Below are 19,466 nucleotides of genomic sequence, written 5' to 3'. Positions count from 1 at the left end.
ATTCAATCAGCGGGCCACCATAGCTCACGCCTCGTCGTCAATCCATCAGCAAAAATCATTCCGACGGCCATTACGCCAGCCAGGGATTTGTGCTTATGCATCCTCCTGCTTTACCAGCTCGACCTCTTCCTGCTTCACATCCTCTCCGGCTTCCCCTTCCATCTTCTTCTGCCTAAAGGCCTTTCTCAGCTCACACTTTCCCAGATTCTTCCCGCCAGCCTTACACTCGTCGCACTTCTTCCCGTGCGTAACCAACAAGATATGCAAGCCATACTTGTCCTCATCAGGGATCATGACATCCAAATGCGCATGCGTCTCGTCCCTCGTGGCGGTCTTCGGCCTCCACCCAAGCAACCCAGTGATCCGCCAGACATGGGTATCCACGGCAAAACTCTCCCGCTGCAGACAGAAGAGCAGCACACAGGAGGCCGTCTTCGGGCCCACGCCTTGGAAGCTCAGCATCTCAGCCATTGCATCCTCGCTGCTCGCTTCGTGTAAGTGATCGAGCGAATACAGGCCGTATTTCTCATGCACTTGATTCAAAATGCTGAGGATGACTTTACTCTTCACCGCACTCAGCCCGCCACATTTTATCGCGTCTTGGAGTTTGGCCTGGCCACCCGCGACAATAGCGTCCCATTTGTCGCTGCGGCCGTATATTTTGTCCATGCTTTTCTTGGCGCGGGTGGAGTTCACGTCGCCGGTGTTCTGGGAGAGGATCGTCCGGACAAGAGCATCGAGCACGGAGGGGGAGTCGCCGCAACCTGCTCGGTCGGCAGATGCGATCAACTGGGCAGGGCGGGTTCGGGGGCCGTGTAGAGTGGACAGGATGCGATGCGCGAGCTTACATTCTTCGGCTGTGGGATGGTGAAATTCCGGAAAGGGGGATGCATTTGCGAATTGAGCGTAGGACTTGAGCTTCTTGTCTTTTAGGGTGGATGGTGTGCTTCTCGTCGAGGAGGGAGATTTCTTGGAAGGCGAGACCGATTGCAAAGGTGGCGTGTCTTCTTCTTCCTTCTTGACCCTCTTCCTTTTTGGTGTGTCTTTCTCGATCGCTGAGAGAGCCCGCTTAGGCGGTGGTGCGCGCGAGGGTTTCTCGGGAGTATTCTGTTCTTGTTTGATCTCGGCTTCTTCGGGTTGCTGCTTCTTGACTCCTGCGTCTCCTGCTCTTGTGGCAGTACTGCTCCTTGTAGCTCTCCGCGTTGCCGACGACGCCACTCTCGTGGCTCGGGACATGATATCTAGTGGAAAAGGGGTTCGATGCTCCGTGGCCTGAGGGGTCTGGAGACAGGTAGCTTTATTACCCAAAGAAAGGACTGATTTGGCGTTGAAACGGCCGCTTGCTCCAACGCCGCGCACATCGTCTGTCGATGCACCGGAGTGTTGATGTCATCGACGGTACCTGCATGAGATCGGCAGTGTGGAGGATCTATCATGACGCCTTCCCTATTTGAGACATATACTCATAAGAAAACATGTCGTGCTTTTTCGCGAGAGATCTACTACATTCACACCCAGGCGGACGCCGTGTGATCTGATCATTGTCTCAGGAGGGTGAAGCGCATGGTATCGTGCCCCATCGCGCACATGGGCTAATACAATACGCGATGGCGGAGGGGTCGACCAACCGCATCCGCGCCCCGCTGTGCAAACATTCACTGCCTCGTGGACACTTCACTGGCCTTGCTGTGAATGTCCTCCCACCACCAGGCAGCGCTATAAGAATGACCCTCAAAATTGATTTCTCGTTCACGCAAAATTGTTTACCCGATTTTGCTGCCCGCCCGCGCTCCGCCCCGAGACAGCATGGCTACTTCTCTCACTACTGATGGCCAATCCAGTCTGATGCCAGGACTCGAATCAGCCCCAGCAACCTCTTCTCGACCAGTCAATGGGTCTTTCTACGATCTCCCGCTCGAGCTGCGGCTCAAGATCTACGAACTGCTCTTCTGCTTCGCCGAGCCCATTAAGCTCATCGAGGATGGAACCGGCGCGATCAAACAACAACGAGCCGATCCAGCCGCGGAAAAGATACCCATTCATCTGTTCCGATTGAACAAGAAGGTCTACTTGGAGGCATCCGCGGTTTTGCTCAAATGCAATGTCTTCGCCCTGGACCTGCCCACTCTGCGCACCGGACTGGCGCGGCCTGAGCCGATCTTCAAGCACATCGAGGCTCTGGAGGTTTGCTGGCCTGCACGCCCGTTCTGGGGCTACGTCCACACCGTCAAAGAAGCCGTCAGAGTGATGCCTGAACTGCAAAACCTCGAGTTGAAATTCGAGGACACCCTGCAACTCGCGGCTGCGTCGCTCGAGTTCGCCGGCGCTGTCATGGCCTGTACACCTCTCATTGGCAGTCCGGAACTTCGTCTCTCCGCTTGCATTCTGAAGCGTGCGGGCTGGCCGAGCTACGACGAGAATAATCAAGACGAGTTTGCAATCCGCAACGCCCTGGCCAAGGACGGATCTGCCCTGAGAGATATCCAACCGCAGCCGGATTACCACGTTAGCCCGCTCACCCGTTCCGTCCTGCCCGAATTGCACCTCATCCAGCTTACCGGCAAGCTCACGCGTCCCCTGCTCCGCAAGGTCAAGAAGCATGTATGCGAGATGGGCGAGTGTACTTGGATCAAGACCGGGGTGGGAAGCAACCAACAACTCGCCGACGGGACAAACACGGGCCGGCGCATCCATATGAGGTGGGGGAAACAAGACGGTGCTGTCGTTCGTCCAGATGTGCCAGAAGTCGACATGCTCCAATTTTGCCCGGAGCTCTCCGAGAAAGAGAAGAAAAAGATGCAAGAATTCTTCGCTTCGTATCAAGTGGATCGGGGCACTGGCACCTCTTCCGGGCGGGCCGAAGATACTACCAGCGGAGAAGCCACTACCACCGGCACAGACCAAGATGCGACCGAAGCAGAGGAGCCTCATGCCGACGCAGACACAGACGCACAGACTCATGTTGAGAATGGGAATCTCAATCAAGAGGACATCAATATGGCCACTGGTTCGCACGACCCCGATGCAACGCGCGCGGAATCTCCAGGGATCGCTTATGCATGGCCTGATTATGACAGTAGTCAAGAAGAGGGCGCGCAGGCCCGCGCAGCGTCCCCACTGGCGGACTACGAGGGCTACCACTCTGACCGCGAGGGCGATTTCGTGCGCCAGGACACCGAAGACGCCCCCGACGCAGCTTGGGCAGCCACGGTCGCCGAGATGGCAAGTTTCGGCTTCACTCCTATCGGTACTGGTAGCGGTATTGGAGCTGGTGGCGGTACTGGAACAGCTGCTGGTACTGGTGGCGATGCCTATGGCGATGCCTATGGCGATGCCTATGGCGGTACTGGTGGCAATGCCTATGGCGGTACTGGTGGCAATGCCTATGGTGATGCTGGTGGCGATGCTGATAGTGATGGCGATAGCGATGCCAGTACCGATACCGAAGTGGATGAGTGAATCCTCGGGACATTGTCAACCTGCGGTCCTACGTCCCGACTCCTTGTGCGGGATCGAGTGCATCGAGTTTGACTTGCAGCATTCCTCCACACCGGCGCATGTACGCTGAACCTGAACGCAAACTCCCTGCGCACTGAGTTGCAGGCATTGGACGGAGTGCGAGGGCGTGGCCGGCTCTTCTCACGTGGACTCATGGACTGTGGCGAGCGGTATTGTCTTGTCTTGTCTGGGCGATTTACATCCTGGATACGCATCGGGCGGGGATAGCGAAATGGATCATTCAGGATAAAAACGAACCCACCTTGGAAGGTGATTGATGTATGCTAGATGCTGGACACTGGACGCCGCCTCATTATCGCATCATGCTTAGTGCGCATGATGCTGGGTGGGTACCTATGAATCATGGCAGTGACAGCCCCAGTGCAGAGGAATGGAATGAAATGAAAACACCTTCAAAAAATGCTCACGCAATGAGGGTGCACTCGCATAATATGCTGTGGCAGTGATACTAACCCACACACACACACACACATGCGAACCATCTTCCTAGTCCGCAGTCATCCTGGAAATCTACATTTGCTTGACCACACAAAGAGTCCTCGAATGGGCTGGACAGGGCTGGGCACCTCTTCTGCGGCCACGAAAGGCTGCTTTGAGGTCTTCAAATCGGGGCGACCCTCCTACTACTGTACTGTAACCGAGCTGGCCAGTCAGTTCGCTTCACGATAATCCGTGTAATCGTCATTATATGTCATTATGCCTTTCCAGCTGGTGCCAGCATCGGGTTGATCATTACTCGTTCACTCTTCATCGACCTCTACAAAGGCTGCGGCCGCCTACTCATAAGCTCATGAACTGCATCCTTGGCAGACTCGCTCCATGGCAGCACTGCACATTCCCAATCTTCCGTCTCAGCCCGCGTCTGCCCTAGTGAACTAACCCTTTATTCAATGCAACGTTCCGATCTAATCCCGCTTGATCCTTTTCGCTGAACTCAATACCCAGCTCATCCAGGCCGTCGGTACTGCTCATGGCGCCGCCGAGGAAGGATCCCATTTTACGCATCATGCCGATACTCCGGCGGATGCTGCTTCTGTGTTGGCCTGCTGCTTCATCATCGTTTGTGCGGCTGCTGCCCACGACGGCGACTTCCCCACCCTGTTGCTTGTTGTCGGAATGCTCTTTCCGCCATTTGGCAAAGGTGGAGGATTTTCGTCCTCTCTTCACGTCCGCCGCAAGCGGAGCGCTGGGCTGAGGAGGCCAATTGCCTTCGGATTTCCAACCTTCCACGAGAGCGGGGATCATGTGGCTGAGTGGGATGGGGATATTGGGCGACAGTCCTTGCACCACTATCTTGCTGTAGATTGTCGGATACGCGGCGGGTTTGATCTTTTCGCTGATTATATCGTCTTTCGGCAGCATTGGCGGGTATATTGGAAGCCACGGGCCTGGCTCGGTAGTCGAGGAGGACGACGCCGTCGGTACCGTGGTGGAGACGGGAGTAAGTGGAGTGTTGGGTTCGACAGTTGTGTTTGTGGTGGTACCGGTGGTGATACCAGGAGTGACCGCTTCCAGACTGTTGATACTAGAAGATTCTGGAGTGGGAGAAACTGGTGAAGCTGGCCAGCTCGAGCCACCATCAGTGGAGAGTGACTGTGAATGGGCACGAGGGTTGTGGTCGGCTGCCTTGTCCCGGACAAATACTTGGGACAGCCGAGATTTGTAGGATGGTCGCTTTGTCGTCGGGGAAGGCCGTCTCTCCGTAGGTCTGTTATTGTAGGGCCTATGCTGTAACGCTCCGGTCCATGCATCGCGCCTTTCCTGCCAGATTCTTAATCCTTCGTTGTATGCCATCTCTTCTTCTGCTTGCTTCCTGCGTTTTCTCCTCCGCTCGGCTATAACATCACCAACCGTGTCAGGACTTTCGAATTTGTAGGGGTCGCTCTTTGATCGTCGTTTGTTGTGCGGGACCTCGGCTTCAATGTCGGATTGGGCCTCTTCGCGCAAGCGGAAGGAGATGGGTTCACGAGGTAGAATTCTCTTATTGTCGTCTGCTAGTGCTTCTGGTGGGAGATTCGGCCAGTCCCAGTCGTCTCTGACGAGAGATAATATCATTCGTCTCGCGGCCCGGGTAGCCTCTGTTTTGGACAGTGGGTCGACAGTCACTGGATTGGATGGAGCAGAATCCGTGTATTGCGAGCTTGCGCTGGAACCTTTGCGCAGGCGCTGGGTCAAAGTGTGAAGAAAAGGTGGTGCTACATGGCCGTGGCCATCGACCGACGGTCGAGGTGACGACTGAGACATGGAGACGGCGGTCGAAGGACACGGCGGAGAGCTCCGCTAAGGCTATTCAGAACGTGGAGTGAGAGAACGGTGAAGGAGCGTCCAATATCGGATCAATGTGGTAGCAGTAGTAGATGGGGACGTATTGCGGTGCAAATAAACTCATATGGCAGGTGATGCCGGGTTGTGCAACGGTAGAGGAAGAAGAAGGTCGAGGCGGTCACATTATGGAAGACGCACACGATCAACGAATATGGAGATGGAGGCAGTTGCCCTTTCCAGAAAGTCCAGAGCCCAAACGCCCGGAAAGCCAAAAGAGTGGCGGCGTTGCGAACCCCACGACCTTTGGGTTGGAGCCCGGGAGCACCGGATTGGCCTGACGCCTAGGCGATTACGCAAGCCCATTCGATCCGGCCTATTGGTTCCTTTGGTGCTTCTCCGCATATCGTTTAAGCTTCCAGAGCGCTGCCGTGCAAATCTGGGGTAGCCCAAGAAGGGGAGTGAATTCTGTTGCTGCTTGCAGGCCCAGACGCCTACGCCGGTCAGCCCAACTCTATCTCCGTATCACGCATTGCTATGCTTTCCCTCGACCATCCTGGTCTTGATTCCGCCCCATCTCTGGGTCCGTTATTCGAGATCTTTCCACCACCTGCCTCAGCTCTAATGATAGTCTGAATTGCCACGAGAGTGGCCGTCTTCCAGGTGACAAATCCATCCGTGCCAATGCGTCGAGCACGTCCCTACTGAACCGACTGGATAGCTGAAAAGACGGCAACGCTTCTTTCGAGCCAAGTCTGACACGCGCTGGTGCTGGCCGCGTGATGACTTGCTCTCCGGAGCGTTCGACAGAGATCGGCTGTTGCGAGGAGGGTCTGTGGTTCGCCGGCCGGTTTCGAAACCGGCACCACTGCTTTATTCGCAGAAACCAGAATGGAGATGCCATGTATGAGTATCGCAGAATCCACGCGATGCAGACGACGATACATATGGCGATTCCGACCCAAGCTCCAGGAGAAAGAGGGTTGCCTTGATCGTGAGGCTGCACGGATGAAATGTCCCTGGCTGAAAGCGAGGCTGCCGCGGCTAATGTCGACATTCTTTTGAGATCTGGCGGGTGGGAGTGGCTTGAGGCGCAACGGGGGCCGGTGGTCGTAGGTGCATATCTCGGAGCCCAGGTAGCTCGAAGATATGGCAGCCCTTGTCCCTTGGGCAGAGGGCGAAGGGAACCACCACTGCGCCATCACATTGTCACTACGGGGAGAAGGGTGGTCGAGAGCATCTGAGCCAAAGAGTGGTGAATATGAAAGGACCTAGACTTCTGCAACAAGGCTCCGTCGGGGCTTCTTTAACTGACTAGTCTCGCCATATACCATGGTGATGCTCAGGGATGTGAATGGTATGGTAGTGGACAAGCCCATGGACGATACGACGTGGACATGCTAACCAGCGCGAGTGACCATTTGTTGCAGTCTGAATGCGTGAAAATGGTCAGAATTCCCCCCAGTGACTGAGCGCAATGCAGGACAGTAATGCCATAGCGGGAAAAGAAGGGCGAGAATCAGACCCTCATCGACTGCGTCCATTGAATCCCTCAACTTCTTCTCTATGTACTAGTGGGATTGTGGCATTAACAGTGTGTGAAGCCATCTCCTGCTTCAAGTGCGGCGGAACAAGGATGAGCAAAGTTTAACCTCCAGGACAGATATGTCCCGGGACCAGCATTGTTAAAACAACCTCCATTATCAGGTCCGACGTGGTTAAATCGTGGTGTCTGCTCGGAGATGCAGAAGCTCCGACATTTACACGCTCAAGTGACGCCTCCTATCATACCGAGTCGTCCCTTTTGATGCTTTTGCCTGCTGGCGTCTATGGCTCTATCTCCGTTCCCTGTCACGAATGGCAGATTCCCATCTGCTCTTCCTCTCTAGGGGTGTATCCGTCTCTGGTATGCTGAAAAATGTAGCAACACCAACCAGAGCGCAATTATGTTTGCAATGTAATGCAACCTGTATGCGTATGTCATGCCGTACAACGCCGCATATACAGCCAGAACGAAAAACAACAGGTTCGTCGCCCATCTGAATGATCGCACAGATGGCACCATCATGCCACTCGACAACGTCTCCACCAAGAGAATAAAGGGCATTATCGACAACACGTTGTGATGTGACGAAAACGGTGTCAGCCAGTGCACCGCCAGATTATGAACCCACACCACGAGGACGGGTAAATTAATCGGTAACACCCATAGCATTAAAATGAGTATCGAATATGTGTAGTTGAAGAAGTTGTAGGCCGGTCCGGATCGGGAATCTTTTGCATGCCGCAGCGCCCGCGCGCAGGTGAAAAGCTGTACAATGCAGGCCACAACGTAGGCGAACGGGTAAGGGATTATGGTCGCAACCAGGAACAACAGGACAGCCGTGTTGATGACTCGTCGGCGAGGTGTGCTTGCCACGAAGGCAGAAGCGATGGCTTTCTCACCATCGTCGACCTTGATGTATCGATGGGAGACCAGGTTTGATACAATTACAATCGCGTGCAGGAATCCCAGGATGGCGTAATGCAACACCACACAAGCGCCAACACTGAGCAAGCCCGCCAAAGGAACGAGGAACCAGAAAAAGGTGTCCTGCGATCCGAGGAGAAGGTCATTTTGCGCAAAATCGATAGCTGTCCCGTTCTTTTGCGAGTAATGCGGTGGTACGAGGTGCGCTGAGCCTGCGGTCGTAAAGGCGGTGGCGAAAAATGTCATTGATAACATTAAAACTGGCAATGGGAGTCGCAGACTTTGGTCGAGGCTTTCCGAGAAAGACATGAACACCCCAGAGTTATCGTACACGCGGAACTGCTTTCGCAGGACCATGGCAACGACCAGGAGGGGGAACACTGCAAAGACAGTGCGATATCGGATCACAAGCTTGCCCAAGCTGCCAGTAAAGTCTGCTCGAAGCCGAATTTCCAACGACGAGTCGCAGGTCGGATCGGACCAGATTTGGAATGCGACTCCAGCCTTCATGTCACGGCCATCAATACTGGGGGGCAGAAATGGCGCTACACCGTGGAGGTTGACGTCGCCCTGTTTAAAGTTGACAAAATATTTCGACTCGAAGGGACTGTCGATATGTTGCCTCAGCAGGGGAGTGAACAGCTCCGTATCGGCAGTGCAGCCATGTTGCCGGATTTGCAGAGTATATGCTAGCAGGCTCGATTTGATAGAGGGCACACGAATTTCTGTCACCATCGGCCGATTAGGTGGAAGTTCCCGGTTTAGACCTCGAAGCAGAAGCATCGGCAAGCTCACATCAGAAGCAACGACGGAATCAGCGGCCGAGACTATTTCTGCCTGAGCCCAACCGTTGTTGATCTCCGTGGACTTGTCGATTATTGCCACGAACTGATGTTCTTGGAGATCTCGCAAGTCGTATTTCAAGTACGTGAACGGCGGTACTTGGTCGAAGGCATTCTGAGACAGCCTTGTGGATGCAGGCAGCTGTATGGCGTCTCCGATCGGTTTTTTGCAGGCGAGTCGTGTTGCACTGGGATCTCCAGGTGAAAGATCAAACTGAATGGGTAAGGGTGTGGACGTCAAACCCCCTGCCAGGGGGAATGCACTGCAGAACAAGACTTCCAATTTGTCAAAGCTGCCTTGCCTATCCATGTGCTGGTCTGTCAAAAAAGAGAATAATTTTGAGGTAGTGTTGTCCACCGAAGGAATTGGTAGTAGGACCGCAGACATGTCATCCTGCGCCCCAAGCTGACGGAGGGTGATGTTGTTCTCCTTGGTCACGGCCGATCTCGACCCATCTCCCAAGGTGAGGAGTACTTCATGGGGTGCGTCGCGTATTTTCTTTGGTGCATTGTCCTCCAGACCCGTCAAAAACCACTTTCTAAAAATTTCCATCCGTTCAGCTCGTGGTTTCGTCTGTGCCGCACGGCGAACATCAACCACGTCATACAGAGACCGGATAATGACCTTTCGCATTTGATCTGCCCAAGTTATGGCCAAGTGGTCCATCGAAGTCCAGACATTAGGGATGGTGGAACTGAAGACCGTGAAGCCATGGCTCTCCGGCACTAGCGAAGCAATATTTGTGTAGTCTGAAGGAACGGTCGTGTCTCGACCTCCTCCAGCGATAGATATCAAGGTTGTGTGCCAAAGGGGACTGTTGCTGGCCCAACGTTGCAGATACGAATCCCGCCAATAGTCATTCACCTGCGCGTACAAGGAAACGACGTCGGCGTCAAACGAGACCGGAGGTCGCGCATGAGGTGTCGACATGGTGATTATGGTATTGACCGAGTTGGCCTGATACTTCGGTGTTACAAGTACTGTTCGGGCAACAATTCCACCCATTGAATGTCCGACGAGGATGACCGAGCTTGGATCCGGTAGCTGAGGGTCGCGGTGTAGCCGGTTACCGTCGACGTAAAGCGACAGAATGTAGGCGATAGCTTCGTTGACATATTCGGCTTGGTCTAACAGTGTTTGGCCATGGAAAGCAGACAGGTCTTCGTTGAAATTGATAGTGAAGAAGTCGAGAGATCTTACGCCGGCTTTGACAGCCTCAGCATCGTGCCGCAAGACGTTGTGATAGTGGCGGGATGACTCGGATGAGAGAGATCGCACTTGTTTGTAGCTGCCCGCATTTCCCGGGATGAACAGCACGGGAGCCCCTCGTAGGCCAATATTGTCTTTTGTGTACTCGTCTACCCCCTCTTCCCGGTACAGATAAAGCGAGTATTTCGTGGCGAAGCGGGAGTGTTCCGTGTCAAAGCCGGAGAGCTTGATGTAAGTCGGTGCCATCATAGACATGACGCATCCTTGAGGGTCTTGTTGCAGTTGAAACGACGATCGGACAATGACAAGGAGCGACAATAAGGCCACGGCGGTCGTAATGAGCGTAAGAGGCTGCCATGTCCACGGGCTTGAAGCCTGAGCTCGGTTCTTGCGGAAGCCTCGTACATCGTTGTCGGCGTGGCTGCCGCCCACCTCCTCCTTGGGCTTCAGCAGCATCTTCGCCGCATGCACCTGGCGAAAGCCCGGACTCGACGAGGTGATGTGCGCGTCGTGGGTGAGCAAGGTTGAAAAGAAACTCGGGGTGGCAGGCTGGGTTGCAGCCATGCAGCCCGGAAAACCTTCCCATTGAACGCGCGTCGATGGCTCCACTGTTGGATGTTTATGTAAGTCACGATCCATGCTCCGCCACCTCCCTCAGCTCCCTCCAACAGCTCCTCCCACCCTTGCTTCTACGCGGTACACAGTACGAGTATGACCACCGGTCGTGGGTCGCATCGTGCACAGTACGGCTTACGCATGTGTGAAGATGTTCTGGATATGCAAAGCTGTGTCAAGGTAAATTCTTTGTAGAACTATCTCACGCTCCACGCTATGACACATTCCCGTTAAAAGCAGGTACTTGATCAACCACCAGCACCAGAGACGCAATTTATGCAACCAGGACGCCACGATATCTCATCCTGCCCTCATCCAGTGTCTGGAAAGCGTCCTTGATACCCTCCTCATTCATGGGGAATTTCTGAATGATTGGCTTGATGTCATGGATCGCGGCGAATTCCAGCATTTCTCGATGAATTTCTCTGGCCGCCACCAGACTTCCCTGGATCCTCAACCCACTCAGAAGGATACCCATGTACGGCATTTTCAGGTCTTCGTTGCTGACTGTGAGAGGATAAATCGTCCCCGAAGGTGCCATGATCGGCAGGTACAGATTCCAATCCGGCTGAGAGGCAGTAGTGACAAGTAAGTGGTCGATGGGTTTCGAGACCTTTAACTCCTTCTGCCCCTTGGTTGCGACGAATTCTCTGGCACCGAGCTTCATCGCCTCATCCTTCTTGCTGTCGGTACTGGAGAATACCACAACCTCACAACCCATCGCCGCCGCGAACTGGATCGCAAGGTGCCCAAGTCCACCGACACCAATAACGGCAACCCTGTCGGTTGATTTGACACCGTGAAATTGGAGGGCATTGAAAACGGTGGCGCCGCCGCACATCAAAGGCGCGGCGTTTTCCAAAGGAATTTGATCTGGGATCTTGAAGAGGAAATCTTCCTTCCACACAGCGTACGATCCCATGGATCCTTGGTCCAGATCAGCTGCCCCGTACATCTTGCGCTCGGGGCAGAATGTTTCGGCGCCACGAAGGCATTGTTTGCAATGACCACAAGCATCATGGAGATATCCCCATCCTACGCGGTCTCCTGGCTTGAGCAGGGTCACCTCTTTGCCAACATTTTCCACGGTACCTGCTCCCTCATGCCCAAGGCCCATGTCTTGCTCCTTGTAATGGATGTCCGTGCCGCAAAGACCACTGTGTGTGATCTTGACCAGGACCTCTCTAGGGCCAACCTCGCGGGTTGAGGTGGCTTTGACGATACCGTCTTTACCTCCCTTGAAGACACTGAAGTCGACCATTGTGAAGGCTTTGGTTGAGAATTGCTATTGGCTGTTTTGTAGCTGGTGTGATGAACGGAGGTTAGTGATCTTGCCGTGAAATGTCTGGCTAGAATTTGGATGGGCTTTCTCTCCTCTACTGCTTCTATTATATCATTGCGTTGAGCTGGACGCCGGACGTTCATTACTAACCAATCTCAAGTTTTCAGGTTCTACGAGGTTCGCGTTCCACATGTCGTTGACATCATACTGAAGTCAAGACAAGCGTCGCTATCAAAGCGATATGCGAGCTCAAATTTCTGTGGGTGATAGATCCGATCCAATTCGGAAATTTTCAGTCTAAAACAGCAAGGCCGACATTCCCATACCATGGAAAGGCAAATTGAGTTCAGACCCGCCCACGGACGCATGCAAGGGCCTTGCATCTTGCCCTTACTTAGTTATGTAGGCTACATCTTCAGACCTCGACGCGAGCGAGCGTCTCTGGACCCAAGCCAACATGCTTATGGCCGATTGGTGGATGGACAGAGATGACGAAGCACCGGATCATTACGGCCTTGGTCGGCTTATCAAGAGCATATCAATTTCTACCACTACGGCCCATCCTCGCCACCTCGTACTTGTAAGAGTATACTCGAAGTCTCCTGCCCAGAAAATGGGCCACGCTTTGTGGACTGAGCTTCGAAAATACATGGATCGCAGGTCTTATCGATCGAGAAAGCATGACAAAGGAACGGAGGAAGTGCTTAGAGTGTAAATTCGGGTACCCTCCCTCTTTCGGGATAAACCATCTCGAGGAGTTATTCCCGACCTCCTACGGAGTACACTTATCTCCTGCGGCTCTCATTACCAATTTTCAATTCTTTTGTGTATACCACACATACAGCGCCAATGGAGCTCTTGTGGGCGGAGATCGATCCACCAGTCCTCAGTGCGTAGGCTTCCGGAAAGATCTCGGTGCAGCACGTTTCGCCAAGCCGACGCTGTCTTCGAAGACGTAAGTACCGAGGTGCTCTCCTCGAGACGCCTTATTCACGTCACCGGAGTCGAAAATGACAAGTACCGCCCACTTCAGATTTTCGAGTTTGCCAAACTCCAATTGAGGTAGTATGCGTCACCAGTCGCTGGACTGTTCTGGTTTCGTATCCGAGCCTTCTCACCCACCGCAACGATGACTACTGCTACAATACGGACTGTCGCTCGAAGGCGGACCTTTACCCAAACTATCGTCGAATTATCGCCGTAAGGAAACATGAAATGACATGTCTTCTTTGCTATAGGGACCTCCTTCGATCATGCTATGCTTGCTTACCGAGACGGTTTATTAACACAGGTTGGTCCTAGGACGGGACGTATATGGAACGCGCGACTACAAAAGGGAGATACTGTTATACAAACAGGGGTAAGTTGCGAATTATTATATCACATTCGGGCTTGTAGGAAGCTGTTCGCAAGAGCTTTGATAAAAAAAACGAGGTACACTAGAGCATACAGTAGCAGGTCGGTCCGCTGCCTGGATGCGCGACAGCATTAAATGAGCTGATTTCAACAGCGCTAGCAAGGCGTTGTCTTTCGAGCGAACATCATGGATGGCGTCCATCCTCGAATCCTCGGAATCAACAAGCCCAGGGTTCCCGTGCCCGCCAGGCACGAAGCTCTACATCTTTGACCTGGGCGTCATGAGCGTGGATGAAGCATTAATCCTGCGAATGACAAGGGCAGTTCCGACAGCGATCCTCACCCAGAGCAACATCGGGGAGGCCTGGCTCACCTAGCGCTTCTGATCGCGAACACCCTCAGGCTGGCCTGGTCCATTGAGAAAACAGACGCCCCTGAAGAGATAGAAGAGCATTGGGGCTCTCAGCGTGTCGACCTGTGCGCCATGCAAGTCAATCGGCCACGTGATAGTACGTTTCTGCTCACCAGTGACCATCGACTCTCAAAGGGAATTATTAATTATAACAAACACCTGCAAGAGTGGTTGGCGAGGGAGCATGCCAGCCCAGGCGTAGAAGCCAAATGCTGAAGAGGATCCAGCGGGTCCCCCACGACGAGGGTGATTTTTGGACATGAAGTCGTTGTGGTGGAGGCATTGTAGTAAGTGAAGACATCAGGACAGTGAGCGTAGGTGATGGTGGACGAACGCGCCGTTGACAATATCTCTGAGCATCGAGGATCAGATACAGGCCAGATAACGTCGCAATGGGGGCATTGCGATGAAATCACAGGGTCAAAGTGTCCACAGGATATCAGTGATGAGTCTCACGCAAATCAGGTTGGGGCTCAAGCTACCTGCAGGTCGAGATGTACGTAAAAAAGGGATGCCTGTGGCTTTGGCAGTTTGCGGAGGAGGAGGAGGAGACGGAGGAGCAGGAGCAGCCTTGCATGAACGCCCCCGTGGTGGTCCCAAAGTAATTTGCTGATCTGCGGGTCGGTCGGAATTGATTTCCACAACATGGCTCCCAGCAACCGTTGGGACGGGTCTGGCTTTCCAGGCCGGCGCCGGTGAATCGGGGATCTTTGCAAGCATCGTCGAAGGTTAAGACCACCATGATGCGCAGTGCTAACGGATCAATCAGTGGGTTGTGTCGCGTGCGCTCCGGCCACGATCGTGGAGATGCTCAAGACCGAAACTGGCAGCAGATCACTTTCATCTCGAATTGCACTCTGCAATACGCCAATTAGATGCAGCGGTTTTCATACTCCTGTAGGACATGGTACCGGACCAAGCGAGCTTTGGGCGAGGGGAATAGAATCAGCAACGCGGTGAGGTCGCTCTCAAGTACTCCCTACGAGGTAAAGTGAGTGCTAAAGCGGCTCAGAAGAGTTAGTCAATGGCAGCTCTCCGATCGTCATTCCAGTTTAGGTCTATGCACATGCGCTATGAGCTCGCGTAAAAACAATAACTCGTCGCAATGGTCGTCTGGCTGAGACATAGCGAAGAGAGAGTCTCGTGTGACTGGGAAGTCTTGAGTGCGAAGAGCTACGACTACTCCTTGTGGCGAATGTAAGGAGTACTGTGTCGTCAACTTTGCCATGACATGCCATGCAGAAGCCTCGAGCCTTTGTTGCACAACAGAGGCTCATGTCTCGAGGAACGGGACATGGCGGCAAGCAGCAATGATTCAAGGGTCTTCCCGTGGCTCTGTGCGTCCGAACGCGGTGGAACAGTGGCAAGGAAGCAGCCTGTAAATCCCAGATTTCTCTGTCACAGGTCGGGCAGCTTTTGCATCAACGAGCGTGTCACCCTGCGACCCTGGCAGTTCGCCCATAGCGGGCTCGACTCCGTGCTATGTACTCGGTACTCACGCCATAGGAGATCTTGTGGCTGACGTCGAGTGGCACTGATCAGCGGCTCCTAGACTTGATGATCGTTCGACGAGGCCACGGGCCGCATGCCACAGGACCTCGAGGCTGGGAGTGTGGCGAAAGAACACGAACAGGTAATCAAAGACAGACTCGCAATGTCATTGAGCTGCCATTCAATCGTCGTTCGCCGACTCCAGAGACCCTGATCGCATTTCAGTCCCTGTTGCTTCAAGTTCATCTTGTCCACTCAAGCTGGGGTCAATCTTGACGACCATGGGCCTGCGCGACGTTGTTGGTCGGGAGTCGGATTGCGGCCAGAGAGCCCCTGAATCAGCCAAAGGGTGAAGCAGAGGCTGGAGCGACGTCCCTAGTGTGGGCTAGCCGTTCGGGGTGCAGCTGTGGCTTGGGCTTCCCTGGACATGGACAAATGAGAAGCGGTGGCCGCCTTTTGGCTCTCGGGTGGCTTTCGGGCAAAGTCGTAAAAATAACCAGGGAGATCCCTTCCGTTTCCCAGTGGCCTCTGTTTGGGCCGCCTTTGGTTGTGTTTCTCGCAGCCCGCTAGGAGTTGCTTGGGGTCTGCCGTCACTCATGATCTTCACCGGGATGAACGCCAATGCCAGTGCGTGCAGCCTAAAATCTGCTAGGTGGTGCGACTGCACCTGCACCATCGAATCGTCCCGCTTCTGCAGTGCGCAGTCCCCCATTCAATGTGTGGTGCGCCCATCTTTTTCGCCTGCATCTCGGGTTGTCGCTTTTCTCTCAGCTGTCACTCCCCATTGAACAAGGCACCACCACTCACTCCTACGCTCTCTCCCTTGCCACTTGCCGTTCATTTTATTCGTTTGGTATCATTAGACGATCGCATCGACTTGTTCCTGCTTGGCTACTGAGGTCGGTCCCGTCATCATATACTCTAGGGTCGACATTATCGTCCGCTTTCACACCTCATCAGCTGCGACTTCGCCAGCCCCGGACTCTTCCTGCAGGCTGTATTCGTCCAGCTCAGCCCCTTCCTGTCGTCCGGGATACCGTTCATTTCCAAGCCTTCTACAGAGTCCTAGTCAATGGTCTTCTTTCGCTATTCTCCCGACCTCGTTTGTACCCGAACCCCCCAACATACGGCCCCAGTGCCAACACTCTCTGCAACCATAACAACTCTCAACACCGAGTATCCCAATGAGCCGTCCTAATTACATCGAAATCCCCCCGGGGGATTCGCGCTCAGCCAGTGCGCTGTCAAGGGGCCAATTTTCACCTCGGATCCAGCATTTCGACGGAGATGTGCCGCCTGCGTTGTCACCCTTGGACGCAATCGCGGCGCGAAGCCGAAAGTTGGCCAAAGAGTTGGAAGAGACCAGGAAGGCTGGAGAACGACGGATGAGCAGGTTGTCGCCGCAGATTGTGACGGATTCCCTGACCGAGCACCAAAACAATCGTCCCCCGATCTTTCGAGCCTTGTCCGACGGGCTGGATACTGTTCCGCCTCTACCTGTGCTTGACAAAGATCGCGGCGGTAATTTTGCCCGTGTTGCTCATCCTTTGAACCGGCCAGCCTCGCAACGCATTCATATGGGCAGCATCGCCTTTAAAGCCGTGGACGAACAAGCCAGTAAACAGCTGTCACCAGTACAAGATTATTTCGGTGCCCCTCGAGTAGAATCCCCTCCGCCTCTTGAGCATTCACCGCCTCAAAATTCAGAGAGCCCGTCGCTACATCCGCAAGCCGGGAGCACTTCTCAATCAGAGCTGAGCGCGACTTTGGCGCCTCCCAGATCCCACTCAGATAGGCTAAGACCTTATCAGGATTCTGACGACGACTACACCAGCTCCAACGCCGGCTCGACTTTCTCTCAATCGAGAAAACTGTCCTCCAGCAGTGGTTTCTCTGCTCCTCATTCTCCGATCTCGCCATATCTACAGTCTCACGGCCGCACTCCGTCGAATGGCTCTCTTGATTCTCCGACGAAACCCACTTTGACGCGAAATTTTTCGCGCCCGATGAGCTCAGCGAGCTTGACAAACCTAAAAGCAGAGAAGAGTCCCTCGAAAGCGACATTCACAGACCGGATGAGCCAGCTTCGGCTCGCGAATTCTTTCGACAATTCTACCTCGGCGCCGAATGGATATCTTGCTGGGGAAGCGTCTTCGTACACTCATGCAACCTATAGCCTCCCGCGCGGCAAAGATCTCACTGGCCGTACCTCCCAGCTTTTCTCCGCCCTGTCGACGCCGCATTTTGAATGGCAGGAACCCATGTTCCCAGGCACCCCTCCACTAGAGGGCAAAAGTAGCACGGAGCTCCCTATTCCGTCACCAATAGCTTCAGCTCGGCCCAGCAGAGAGGACCAGAACCAGAGATCCAATTTGTCGTTCGAGCTGAATGCTGAAGATAGGCTTGTTGGACCGGACCGACCGTCGCCCGCAACGGCCTATTACACGCCAACAGGCTCTGTTCGGTCAAACGATTCTGCAGGCTCAAGGCCTTCCCTAGGCCAGCTACCACCTCCTCCTTCAGGATTTATGCTGCCTCCTACCCCTCTGTCACCTGTCGAGGAAATGTCGCACTCTTCAAGGTCCACTAGCACCGTCCGGCCTACGACTGCTCGAAACGGCAGTAACTATCAAGGACTTTCCACGGACGACCATGTCACAAAAGCAATCGAACTTCATGAGGACGGAAAACTCAATGAGTCGACATATCATCTGCGAATAGCCGCCAACAAAGGACACGCGACCGCGATGCTTTTGTATGCCCTTGCTTGCCGTCATGGTTGGGGTCTCCGGGCCAATCCGAAGGAAGGCGTACAATGGCTTCGCAAGGCTGTAGATTGCGCCATGCTCGATATCGCAGAGGATGAAGACCCGGAGTCTCGAAAGCCGGGTGTCGATTATCATGACAAGAGGGCACACCGGGCCCAGTTCGCTCTGAGCGTGTATGAACTCGGCGTCTCTCACCTTAACGGCTGGGGTGTGGAGCAGGACAAAACCTTGGCCTTGCGATGTTTCGAGATAGCGGGCAATTGGGGAGACACCGACGCACTGAGCGAAGCTGGTTTCTGTTATGCCGAAGGGATCGGCTGCAAGAAAGACATGAAGAAAGCAGCCAAGTTCTATCGCATGGCAGAGGCGAAAGGTGTCAGCATGGTCGGAAACAGTTGGTAAGTTTTGACGAAGTTCGGGTTTGATTGTGCGGTCATTAATCTATCTTGGCAGGATTTACAAGGCTAAATACAACGATTCCGATGACGAGGGCGATCGAGCTCGGTCTACAGGAAAGACGTCTCCCTCGAAGCCTCGCAACAAGTCCAAATCTCGCGGCATCTTTGGACGAAAGAAAGCAACACCGCAACCCTGACTGACGTGGGAGGCCTAGCAAGGCTGGACCTTGACTGTGTCTTGCCACTGTTCAAACATGGCTCAGAACGGGTTGGCGGTGATCGGGCCACCTAGTTCAGTTGACGAAGATCATGTATTATGAACCATGTATGGGCGAGGATATCTCTCTATGCTCCTCACGAAAGCCGATGTGATCTGTACCGGCTAATGAGGGAACATGTACGACCCTTGTGAAACATCTGGGCTTGTGTACTATGCTGCCCGTGGGGGGTTTCTATAATGAAGATAATGGCCGCTCAAAAGAATTGATCCCACTCGTCCAAATGAACTTATGATTGGTCGGCGAGGAATGCATTCAGGAGAGTCCGATGACCAAGTCAGCATTTCCTCAATGTAACGCAGCCTCGCATTGTGAACCATGCGTGGCATGCAGTGTTTGTCCTATACCGCCTGGTGCGTCTATCAGTACCTAAGCGTAGTTTTGATAGCCCAGAACGAGGATAGATAGCAAGCAAGAGTAGGAGGGGGAGAGTCCGATTTTCACCGGTACGGACGAAAAGTCGTCCGTAACCACACCGTGACGGGACGACAATTACACGAGCGACACCAAGGACACTGACACCATGAGGGACAATCCCGTCTTGAAACGGAGCTTGATCGCGA

At 53.9% G+C, this 19,466-nt stretch overlaps 6 protein-coding genes across 6 annotated transcripts; 2 read left to right on the top strand and 4 right to left on the bottom strand.

Moving 5' to 3' along the window:
- Positions 1–93: 93 nt before the first annotated feature.
- On the bottom strand, positions 94–1,236 carry A1O7_09924 (uncharacterized protein; the record flags this gene model as incomplete). Its single annotated transcript, XM_007763908.1, has 1 exon — positions 94–1,236. The coding sequence occupies one exon, from the start codon at positions 1,234–1,236 to the stop codon at positions 94–96; it is 1,143 nt and encodes a 380-aa protein (XP_007762098.1).
- Positions 1,237–1,806: 570 nt separating this feature from the next.
- A1O7_09923 (uncharacterized protein) lies at positions 1,807–3,459 on the top strand (the record flags this gene model as incomplete). The annotated part of the gene is made up of 1 exon (XM_007763907.1): positions 1,807–3,459. One exon carries the CDS (start codon positions 1,807–1,809, stop codon positions 3,457–3,459), a length of 1,653 nt encoding a protein of 550 aa, XP_007762097.1.
- A 927-nt stretch (positions 3,460–4,386) lies between these two features.
- Positions 4,387–5,763, bottom strand: A1O7_09922 (uncharacterized protein; the record flags this gene model as incomplete). The annotated part of the gene is made up of 1 exon (XM_007763906.1): positions 4,387–5,763. One exon carries the CDS (start codon positions 5,761–5,763, stop codon positions 4,387–4,389), a length of 1,377 nt encoding a protein of 458 aa, XP_007762096.1.
- A 1,903-nt stretch (positions 5,764–7,666) lies between these two features.
- On the bottom strand, positions 7,667–10,759 carry A1O7_09921 (uncharacterized protein; the record flags this gene model as incomplete). Its single annotated transcript, XM_007763905.1, has 1 exon — positions 7,667–10,759. One exon carries the CDS (start codon positions 10,757–10,759, stop codon positions 7,667–7,669), a length of 3,093 nt encoding a protein of 1,030 aa, XP_007762095.1.
- Positions 10,760–11,192: 433 nt separating this feature from the next.
- On the bottom strand, positions 11,193–12,179 carry A1O7_09920 (alcohol dehydrogenase; the record flags this gene model as incomplete). The annotated part of the gene is made up of 1 exon (XM_007763904.1): positions 11,193–12,179. One exon carries the CDS (start codon positions 12,177–12,179, stop codon positions 11,193–11,195), a length of 987 nt encoding a protein of 328 aa, XP_007762094.1.
- A 4,464-nt stretch (positions 12,180–16,643) lies between these two features.
- Positions 16,644–18,629, top strand: A1O7_09919 (uncharacterized protein; the record flags this gene model as incomplete). The annotated part of the gene is made up of 1 exon (XM_007763903.1): positions 16,644–18,629. One exon carries the CDS (start codon positions 16,644–16,646, stop codon positions 18,627–18,629), a length of 1,986 nt encoding a protein of 661 aa, XP_007762093.1.
- Between the last annotated feature and the right edge of the window lie 837 nt (positions 18,630–19,466).

Source organism: Cladophialophora yegresii (genome assembly GCF_000585515.1).
Source record: "Cladophialophora yegresii CBS 114405 chromosome Unknown aczIN-supercont1.7, whole genome shotgun sequence".
NCBI lineage: Eukaryota > Fungi > Ascomycota > Eurotiomycetes > Chaetothyriales > Herpotrichiellaceae > Cladophialophora > Cladophialophora yegresii.
Note: the sequence above shows the minus strand (reverse complement) of the source record. Positions and strands in the feature narration are given on the sequence as shown.